The 10,543-nt window shown below is 34.6% G+C and overlaps 3 protein-coding genes across 5 annotated transcripts in view; 2 read left to right on the top strand and 1 right to left on the bottom strand.

The window, feature by feature from the left end:
- LOC108722925 (ubiquitin-protein ligase E3B) overlaps positions 1-691 on the bottom strand; it is an 8,663-nt gene extending 7,972 nt beyond the window's left edge. The window contains 1 exon segment of the mRNA XM_018448311.1: positions 1-691. This exon segment is cut by the window's left edge and continues 50 nt beyond it. Coding sequence (XP_018303813.1) covers positions 1-104 — 104 coding nt within the window. The 5' untranslated portion in view covers positions 105-691.
- Positions 692-1,830: 1,139 nt separating this feature from the next.
- Positions 1,831-5,010, top strand: dx (deltex E3 ubiquitin ligase). Its single transcript, XM_018448216.1, has 6 exons — positions 1,831-2,000; positions 2,610-2,802; positions 2,873-3,142; positions 3,208-3,499; positions 3,758-4,076; positions 4,332-5,010. The coding sequence occupies exons 1-6, from the start codon at positions 1,831-1,833 to the stop codon at positions 4,654-4,656; spliced, it is 1,569 nt and encodes a 522-aa protein (XP_018303718.1). The 3' UTR covers positions 4,657-5,010.
- A 1,004-nt stretch (positions 5,011-6,014) lies between these two features.
- On the top strand, positions 6,015-9,231 carry LOC108722909 (zinc finger and BTB domain-containing protein 41). Of its 3 annotated transcripts, none has more exons than XR_001936621.1 (7): positions 6,015-6,367; positions 7,147-7,339; positions 7,414-7,553; positions 7,631-7,793; positions 7,975-8,229; positions 8,655-8,956; positions 9,203-9,231. XR_001936621.1 is itself a non-coding variant. In XM_018448283.1 (7 exons), exons 1-6 carry the CDS (start codon positions 6,288-6,290, stop codon positions 8,826-8,828), a joined length of 1,005 nt encoding a protein of 334 aa, XP_018303785.1. In that variant the 5' UTR covers positions 6,015-6,287; the 3' UTR covers positions 8,829-8,833; positions 8,891-8,987. The 3 variants fall into 3 exon arrangements, 2 of the variants coding, with proteins under 2 accessions (XP_018303785.1, XP_018303771.1); XM_018448283.1 differs by lacking the exon at positions 9,203-9,231 and having other exon boundaries at positions 8,655-8,833; positions 8,891-8,987; XM_018448269.1 differs by lacking the exon at positions 9,203-9,231 and having other exon boundaries at positions 8,655-8,987.
- Positions 9,232-10,543: the final 1,312 nt, after the last annotated feature.

Below are 10,543 nucleotides of genomic sequence, written 5' to 3' on the forward strand. Positions count from 1 at the left end.
GTAGCCGCGGCTTCTCTGCGCTTTTCATGCGCCCGATCCTCGCGTGCTGCCTTCTTCTGTTGCAGGAAGCTGCCCTTCGACGACGAGCCCTCCGCGCAGAACATCCTCGAATTCTCGATCACCGATCACCCTCAGGCCGCAGGGCCCGAACAATCCCCTGGATGCCTACGCTTCTCCTCCGCCTCCACCTCCTCCGCGTCGTCGTCGTCGTCGTCGCTCGCTGCTAACAGCGAGGCATCTCCGAGGCATCCTCGTCAGCTGACGGGCATCTATCAGTATCCCCCACTACGTATCCGCTTCTCGTCCGTGCTGTATCGCTCAGCTACGTCGGGATACGCGGCGTATCAGATTAAACTGCGTCCGAACTCGCCTCCACGATGAATTCACTATTGTTGTGGCTTGGGATAGAATTCCAGTGTGCTCCAATCACTTCAATCACTCCAATGTCGCCTTTCTTGAGATACCCTGGTCAGCTGACGGGTATTTACAAACCCCCTCTTTCTCTCAGAAGCGAAAATCATCCGGCAATGACGGACTGAAGAATTCAGGGCTCCCGAAGTATATCAGATTAAAGATGAATTAAAGATGAAGTAATTTTCCTCGACATTTCGATGAATTTTCTCCCTCCATAATTTACGCGAAGTAAGTTCTAAAACCTCCTTTTATATTCATACATAATTTGCTTATATAATCTTGATGGATCACCAAAAAAGAAATGAAGGGCAGTTATCGATGATTTATATAACATGAATTTATTTTTACTTGTTTAATTTTACTTGTTTAACCCAAGGAAAAAGATTAGATTACCAAATTAGAAATTTTGCTTTAAGTAATTCTATCGGTTGAAATGTCAATTAATTTATAATCACAGTGATTTATTTATAAAATACTATTTTATTAACATGGATAGAATTATTAATTTTTTGTTGGTCAACAGAATTTTAAGCGTTTCTGTCAATTGAGTTATAATTGACAATTATGTCCATTTCTAACAACATAGATTAATTTTTTAAATCTTGGTTTAATTTATTCTATATCTTTTTCTAACAGAACAAAAAGAACATAAAAATATCCCGGGAAAAAATGTTATATATATGGACATACTTTATATATAATTATATATAATTTTATATAATTATTATCTGAAACATATTTTTTCCTGGGTATCTAATTTCTATCAATGTAAAAATCTCAACTTATATTCATCTTTTTAAAATTTTTATAAGCAAAAAATATGAAGATTAAATAAGTTAAAAAAGTTAATTTACATTGGTAAAAATGGACATATAAATCAATCGGAGTTTGACCAAGGTCGCCCTAAAATCGTAGTCATCCTTGGGAACTCGATCGCTCGAAGCTCGCGAGCTCTCTCGAAGTCGTTTCGATATCTTGCGTATCGACTTATCGAATCCTCTCATCTGCCGCGTTTCACACCGTTCACAACGGCATCTTTCGCGTGCGCCGACCCTCAGTTTGCACCAGAGTGCGCATTGGTGCGAGTGTGTTTATTTTCTTCTGTATTTCTCTTAAAGAATCCTTGAGAATCCTGAATTTCCACGACGACGTGTTTTCGTTTCGCGATCGTTGGACGGGGGAGAAGACATCGAGTGTTTCTCATCGAGTGACAGGAAAGAGAGGAAAGTAGATCAAATTCACTGTTCGTTAGTTCGATTTGCGACGATCGGGCGATCGTCGCGGTGACCGTGGGAAAACTCGAAAATGTTCCCACGCTGCTGCTATGCTGCAAGTGTATGTCGCGTGTGCGTGTGAAATTCCCCTGGGAGGATACGGAGCAGAGCGCGGGGGCCGCGAAGAGCGACGGGTAAGAGGATGAGCGCCCAGGGGCAGGAGCACGGACACGCGGTGGTCGTCTGGGAGTGGGAGAATCGTCACGGACGTTGGCGGCCTTATAGTCCGGCCGTGTCGCAGCATCTCGAACGGGCTCATTATAAGAAGCTCACGCGGGTGTTCCTCAACGACGCGGATCCCAGCCTCGACAGGTCCGAACGACACGGTCGATATACGATCTCGCTTGTAGTAATTGTAGTCTGTCCGCCTTAATTGCACTTGCCTCGCTATAAAAAGTGAGGCAGGTGTATGTTTGGGTTTTGTAGAGAAAAAAGAAAAAAAGAGAGAAAGAGAAGTTGAGAATGGAATGAGCAGATGTATATGGCGAACTATATATAATAATTTTACTATTATATAATTGATTATTTATTGAAAATTTATGAATTTATTGATTTTTGGGATTATTTTTTTTTACTTCAAATTTTGCTTTTTATTTTATTACGAAAATAATAAAAATGAGATGGTTTTTAGTTTATATATATTTTTTTTATTGTATTTTAAAAAATACATTTTTAGTATATTTTACATTTATTTTTATTTTATATATAATTATTTTTTTAAATATACATGTATAAGTATTTATGTATTTCTCATATTTTGAATGAAGATTTAAAATTTTGGTTTAATATATTTTTACCAACCTCTGTCAACAATTTAAGTTATTAAAATTTTTCATAAAAAAAACAAAGATAAACATGTTAAACTTTACATTTCAATATTCAAAAATCTTAGTAATATACATTAATTTATTTAAAAATTAGATATTACATCAATTTGAAAACAAAAACACAATGCTGCGACGATGGCGACGAGACGCACAATGTGAGGAGAAAGTTTTATCTGCCAGGTTCACCAGCCGGCAAAGGTGCCAAATGGGAATGGACAGGTGACTCGGATGATTGGCATACTTATGACATGGAAGTGCAATGTCTTATAGAAGAAGCATGGGCGAGAGTAAGCAAACAAATATTTCCAGGGTAAACAATTTTTGTGCTCAAGTCTTCTAATGAAATATTTTTTCCAGGGTGACAAAACCATTGATATTTCCAAAACTTACTTGGGTTTCCCTTACATCATCAACTTTTGCAATCTGACGCAAGTGAGATGTTGTACAGGCTACGTGAGGCCGATAAGACGTATACAACAGGCGCCTTATCCATTGGTCAAAGTCGCGCTGGAAGAATTGCAAGTCACTTCTGGGAGAAGATCCGCATCAGTTACGGTCAAAAGTTCCACCGTCAAAGTTACACATAAGAAATCATCTAACGGAAGTACAAAGAAAAACAACAAGAAAGTGAGTTTTTTCTTTAGTGCGGTGTTCCTTTATTGGAGACCTCACTTGCGAATTGTCTTTTTCAGAGTAAAAGCGGGGAGACGAACGGACCAACAAACATTGCGCGCGTTATTCTCAGTAATTTCAACATATTCGGCAGCAAACATGGCATCGAAAACAATCCTGCAGCAACAAATGTGGAGTCTGGTCAGAAGAGGAAGACCTGGGACACGGTGTTGGACGTCGATTCCAGCAGCACTAAGAGCGGTCGCAGGCCGAGCGTGGACACCGTGTCCACGTATTTGAGTCACGAGAATCCAATAGACTTGCTGGACAGCAGCATGGGAAGCGACGACGCGTTCAAGGATTCTATTCTCGGTGTGTGCTTACAAAAATACATTACTTGTTTTAGCTATTCAATCATTTATAAATTACATATTTACATTTAATTTTAATTTAGTATGAGAAAATAATTTATTCATATATATTCATTTAATTAGAACATAATTAGAATATAAATTATAATTTTGATATTTGAACGCATTTGTATATTTGTGTTTTGGGATATTTTTCGGAAGACGTCACAGATTCGAACGTCCGGAATGATACTAATATGTCTAATATTAATTAATGTAGGGATGGACGCTACGTCGGATGTAATATCCCAGTATGTGAAAGTGGTGGAAAGCGATGGCTCCGATTCGTGTCCGGTATGCTTGGGCGCTCCGGAGCCATTGACGGTCGAACTGACGCGTTGCAGGCACAGACTGCACTTGGCGTGTTTGAACGCGATGCTTAGCTCTCAGCAGCCACCCATGTATATACAATGTCCAGTTTGTCGTATGATTTACGGCGAGAAAAGGGGCAATCAACCGCCGGGCATGATGAACTGGACGCGGATACCGCGAGCATTACCGGGCTTCCTGAACACCAATACCATACAAATTACTTACGAGTAAGTGAGATAAAAAAGAGAAAGAACGGAAATCTTTTCGTATAATTCTTGCGTCATAACGATATTCTTCAAAGATTTCTATCAACAATTTTAAAAGAACTAATTTTAAATAAATTTTATTTGGTGTAAGTAATTTGATACGAATCTAATTTGAGATAAATATTGGATAATAAATGAATTAATATCTCTTTCTCTGAATAAGTATATATAAATATATTCAAGGGAAAATATTTATATCAATTTTAATTTTCTCAGCATTCCGTCCGGAATTCAGAGTAACGAACATCCGAATCCGGGCCAAGCGTATTACGCCGTAGGCTTCCCCCGTGTATGCTACCTTCCGGACAACAGTCTTGGTCGCCGTGTATTGAGATTACTGCAAGTCGCGTTTGAGCGCAGACTGATCTTCACGATCGGCCGATCAGTCACTACTGGTCGCGAGGACGTCGTCACGTGGAACGAGATCCATCACAAGACCGAGCTCGGACCGTCCATGTCCGGTCACGGCTATCCCGACCATAGTTACCTCGAAAGAACGCTCGCAGAATTAGCAGCGCAAGGTGTGACTGATGGGCAATGATCGCCGATATATCAACAATTGCATTTATCGAAATTATTAACATATGAATGAAGTGTTTATACAAAAATAAGTTGACCCATATAATTCTGAGAGAAGGAATTGAGATTTGGCTGCTTGAAATATTGGCTGCATTCAGCAGAAAAAACAACTTTACAACTGTTGTAACATTCTTTAAATATGATTGATTTATTAGGTGTTGAACTTAATTCCTGCCGTTCGCTACTAGAGAGTGCTGGCTCCAACGTTGGCGAGTTTCGACGATGAAGCCTTGTAAAACTTCAAAATCTTTCTTACTATCGAACACACTTGAAGGCTGACTCATTTTTGTATAGTGTATGAACATTCGTGGTAAATTTAAGGTCCTTGTTAACACTTTGCTAATTTTTTCAAAGTTTATGAATATATTGGTTCAAAAAAAATATGAAAAGTAGTTTTTTAAATTTTATTCGGTTTTTTTAATTTTTTAGTTTATTAAATTTTTTATTTTATTTATCAATATCAGCTTATTAAAACCTCATCAGCAAAGTGTTAACATAAACTTATGTCTTAGAGATAAAAATTACGTCTTAGAGATAAAAATTAGGTGTTAGAGATAAAAATTAGCACGAAAAAATTGGAGATGTATATTTTAAAACGTTTATTTGATCTTTATTCCATGCTAAGCAAGGAACTGATAGATATATTCTAGAGTTTTAGATTTATATATATATATATATACTCTCTATACCGAAGAATAAATATTTTATTACGACTAACAAAATGGAAGAACTTGTCGAACGACAGTATTAAATTTAATTTATAGATCTTAATTTTATATACATACCACTTTATAGAAAAAAAAATAAATATATATATATATACGTCTTCTATGAAAAACTTGTCAAATACTAAAATTTCATTACTTCATACTTGTCTTTGATATAATAACCAGAAAAATGCAATTATATAATAGCGAACAATATCTTTATGGAATATTTTTTTATTTACCAAAATTATGTAAATTGGAAGCGTAACATAATCTTTAACTAAGAGTGATTGTTATTATTCCAAATTTTATTTTTAAAAAATTAATACTAAGTCACACACATAATAGAATTAAAGTCCGAATTATATTATAAAATTTTTGACAAAAATAATTCTTTTCATTCCCTAAAATCTCGCCAAATCCCTCTTCCCTCATAAAAACACCAGCGTCATATCGACTCTTCAGGATATACGTTTATTTGTACGTCACATCCTAGTTAGATGGCGCATTTTTTCAATGCAATTAAAATGGCCGAAAATAGATTTTTTCTTCTCTGTTTTTCTTCTAGAGCTGAGCTAGGATACACTTTTGAAATTTAAAGTGAATTAAGTAAGCTTGATATTCGGCTAAAGTGAGAAAAAGAAGTTCTGTCTAGAAATTATAGAAATAGAAAAAAAAGACCCGTGTCTCCCAGTCGCAATTCTCCCTTTCGCGCGCGAAGTTAGTAGGTTAGGTTGTGGCTGTCAACGAGTGGACGAGGATGCAGCGAATGTCGGCAGGTATTCGCTCTTGCTGAACGCGACCGTTTGCGACGATCAGGACGAGATTGCTTCGAATCTCGGTGCGGATCTTACTCGCTCCGTTCACGCAGATTCCGAGCGCCTAAATGAGTACCAGGAGCAAGTACAACTGCGTTCTGTGCGACTCGAAGTTGGACACCAAGGAAGCGCTGCAGCAACACTTTAGGTATACACTCGTCGCCGTCATAACCAAGTTAAGATTCACAGTCGGTTCAAATTAATTAATCGTAATTCCGCGATGTTATTAATGAAATCGGTGATATTTTCCAAAATGTGTGTCACGCAACGTGGAAAGAGATCCAAGGGAACGATCCGGACAATTCGAACTAAAACATTGAGCATTAGCATGGCATGACTTGAATTTGAATATGTTTCATGTTGTTATGATTTACCAATTTATATTTATGTATGAAACAAGTTGGAAATGTTCTACTTAAAAAATGAGAACGATTTCAACCGAACTCTGATTAACTTGATTAGTGATTAACTCGACTAACAGAATCGTTCATTCTCAATTCATTCTTTTTCGATACATTAAATATTTCTATTAATTAATTTAATAGTTTTAGCTGTATTACTTAGATAATAAAATATTGCTGATTGTTAAGTCAATTGGAGTTTGATTGAAGTCTTAAAAAATAGTAAGTGTGTTACCTTTGGAGATGGAAATTAATGAGAAATGAAGTGTAGGAGAGAGAAAGAAAGAGAGAGAGAGAAAGAATATGATTTAAATAAATCTGATCCAGAATCAATGTATTGTAGGATCAAATTTAGACTTTCTAGCTCTATATCTTTCATTTTTTTATTTTATTAGCCCATCATTATTTTGACCTTTTTTATTTTCTATATGAAAAAATATATACTTATGTATGAAATAAATATAAAATTTATTATTTATTATCTGTATTTATCCAAGTGTTTTGTTTTTTGTCATGTTTGATACAGGCGACATGCAAATAAAGAGATAGATGGTCGTGGAAGACCAATAGAAAAGAAAAGTGATGAAAACACTCTGTGTGATATATGCAATCAGTCGTTTGATTCAATACGGGCAACAATAAGGCACAGATTTAAAATGCATCCCAATTCACCAACCAAATTCCATTGTTCCTATTGTGGACAGCAATTTCCTCTAAAGGTAAGTGCTTTATGAGTGTATACTGTTTTTCTCTCCTGTTTCTGTAATAATTTTACGAAAACACATTTGTTCAGAATCACAGAGATACTCATCAAACTTTGCATGATGCAACTGAAAGCGAGAATAAAGATCAACACAGAAAATGTGAGGAGTGTGACATATTATTTTACAATAAAAAAGCATTGGAATATCATTGTAAATCTATTCATAAAAGGTAGCAGCTTATCAGTCGATCCACTTTCAAGAATGTATATTTATGGAATTATTATCTGATTGTATTATTTTTCTCAGAATGGTACACTTGTTTAAACCGATAGCCACTCCTCCGCCTAGTAACAAAATCAAATTCAACTCTATGAATGAAGCAATGAACGTTTACTATTGTCATTTATGTGGCGTCGAATATATTGTAAAGTTCAATTTGCAACAGCATTTGGAAAGGATACACACGACAGTAAGAAAGATAAATATAATACAAACATATTTTAAAAGTTACTATTTATTGTTTTAAACATATGAAAATGAATGACTTTAAAGTATAATTAAAGAATGTAATTCTGACATAATTTTATATATACTTGTGTGAAAACTCTCTACTTGTGTATAAATGTCTCTACAACGCAATTATTTTGTAGAGAGAAAGGGAGACTATGCCGCCGGAGTTGATTAAATGTACAGTGTGTGCAGCATTGTTTTACAATAAAAGGGCCTACAACATACACAACACTTATCATCATCCGGATGATTTATATGTGACCTCCGAAGAGCAGAGAACACAGATGGTGACCAGGATTGATCAAGACTTTGACGTTAGGAGAGTACAATCTATGGCCGATAGATACGTATCGCGATCTAATATAATTAAGAGACAGATTAACTATAAGATAAAGGTAAAACACATTTTATATCCTTATGATGTGACTCTGACTAAACTCCAATTAATTTAATCAGCAATATTTTATTAAATAATAGAAATAAAACTGTTAAATTAATTAACAGAATTATATTTAAGGTAAAAAAAGAATAAGAATAACGAATTGTATATTAGATTTTGTCTTAAGCGATTTTACCGGTCGAGTTAACAATTAACCGGTCGATTAAATTAATCGCAATCTAGTCGAAGTCATCTTTAGTTATTTTGCTTATGATCTCAACATAATTTGACATGATATAAATTTTACGTGATACAAATATGATTCTACAATAGTATATTGTAATAAATATTTTTATATATAATAACATAACACTATAACTAAATTTATATCTAGTAATATGTGAACACAGCAAAATATAATTTAACGTAATGTAAATTTAGAATGAAGTGGAGAAGACAGATATTACGAGAGAAATAAAGAGAGAGAGGTTAGATAAAGAGATAAAGACAGAGATAAAGAGAGAGAGGTCTGTGTCATTAGACGACCCTGCGTGTATCAACGAATCCAGCGATTCCGAGAGCGACATCCCATTGAAACAAAGGATCGCCAGCTAACGGAGGTTATTTTTTTTATTATAAAATATTTCTATTCCTGATCTAAGGGAATTTTGTTGTAGGAGAGATTTATGAACTGCTGCTATACACAATCGTGATAGTCATCTGCTTTTTTGCAGTTGTTATATGTATATTATATAAGTTAAAGAAATTGTAGAAGAGGGCAATGTATATTCATTTTTTGTTTCTACATGGATTATATTTAAGAGGTATAATTGTAACTGAATGTGTGAATAATGACGAATGTTGAAATACAGGAAGTCCTATAATAATAATAAGAAAAAGAAGAAGAAAAGAGTAATTACTGTAATTTGTAAATTATTTTTTGAATAATTTTTTATGTGTATATATATTAAATATATCACGTTTAAAAGATATATATGTATATATATGAATAATATATGTATTACACATTGTATGTAATGTTTTACATATATAGGGTATTAGTTAAGTATGTTGCCATACTCGACAGAGCGATTTTTTTATTTATTTCAAGTAAAAAAGTCCATATAAACATGTGTCCTAAATGGCTTAGTTTCCAAAATAAAAAAATTTAAACGCATAGTAATAATCTGTTTATTTGAAAGAAATACAGCTTAAACTAGTCAAAAACAGAAAAACAAAAACAGGCTTCAGTTCTAATGAAATAAAACAAGTAGATGAATTGTTGAAAACGTATGTACAAGCTAGGCTGCGGTCCACTTGACGCTACAAACGTTTCGAAGCGTTTGAGCGACCAATCAGAACAAAAAATTTTACGAATTGACTAATCAAAGAATGCTTCGAAGCATTTGTAGCGTCAAGTGGACTGCAGCTCTAACTGACCCACAGCAACATCAGAATTGAAGTCTATTTTTGATTTTGTGACTTTGACTTTGACTTTGTCACTTTGTTTACGGTTGTGCGAATGGTAACTCACGTGGAGCAAGGCATATTTATGCAGGAAAATATCTCCAACGCAATTTACCGTTTCGTCAAACGTATGCGAACATTCACCTGTATTTCGGAAACTAAACTGTTTAGGACACATGTTTTTATGGACTTGAAATAAACCAAAGAATCGCTCTGTTGAGTATGGCAACATACTTAACTAACACCCTGTATATTTATGTATACAGGGTGAATCAGAATGAACCAGTTTTTTATCCTATAAGAAAAATTATCGCACTCTAATTATCACCGTATCAAAATTATTATGCATCTATATATATTTTTATATTATAATTATTTTATAATTAGAGTCGAGAATTTGTCTCATGGGGTAAAAAAACTGGTTCATTCTGATTCACACTCTGTATATATTATATATAAAATTATATATATATTATATGTATAATACACGCTATAATATATATACATATATCTTCTAAACATGATGGAATTTATTTTTTTATTTTTTTATTATGGTGTGCATGCAACAAAGAATACATTTTATATTATTCGCTGTTTCATTTGCCCTCTTTGTATTTCGCAAATTTTATATACAAAAAATATACACAATTATATATAAAATTTTATATACGAAAATATATGACATATACGTTATGTATATTCATAATTGAGAATAGCATCACTTTTAATTTTCCCGTGATCCACTTGTAATTTGTAAATATTGCGCCATCCCTAGGAAATCTTATCCGTCAGAGAATTCCCTAGTCCTTTAGAATCTTGAGGCGCGCCACGTTGACCACTTCCGGCGTCGTGTCGGCCCGCGG

Source organism: Mycetomoellerius zeteki, unplaced genomic scaffold (assembly GCF_001594055.1).
Source record: "Mycetomoellerius zeteki isolate Tzet28-1 unplaced genomic scaffold, Tzet1.0 scaffold106, whole genome shotgun sequence".
Lineage (NCBI taxonomy): Eukaryota > Metazoa > Arthropoda > Insecta > Hymenoptera > Formicidae > Mycetomoellerius > Mycetomoellerius zeteki.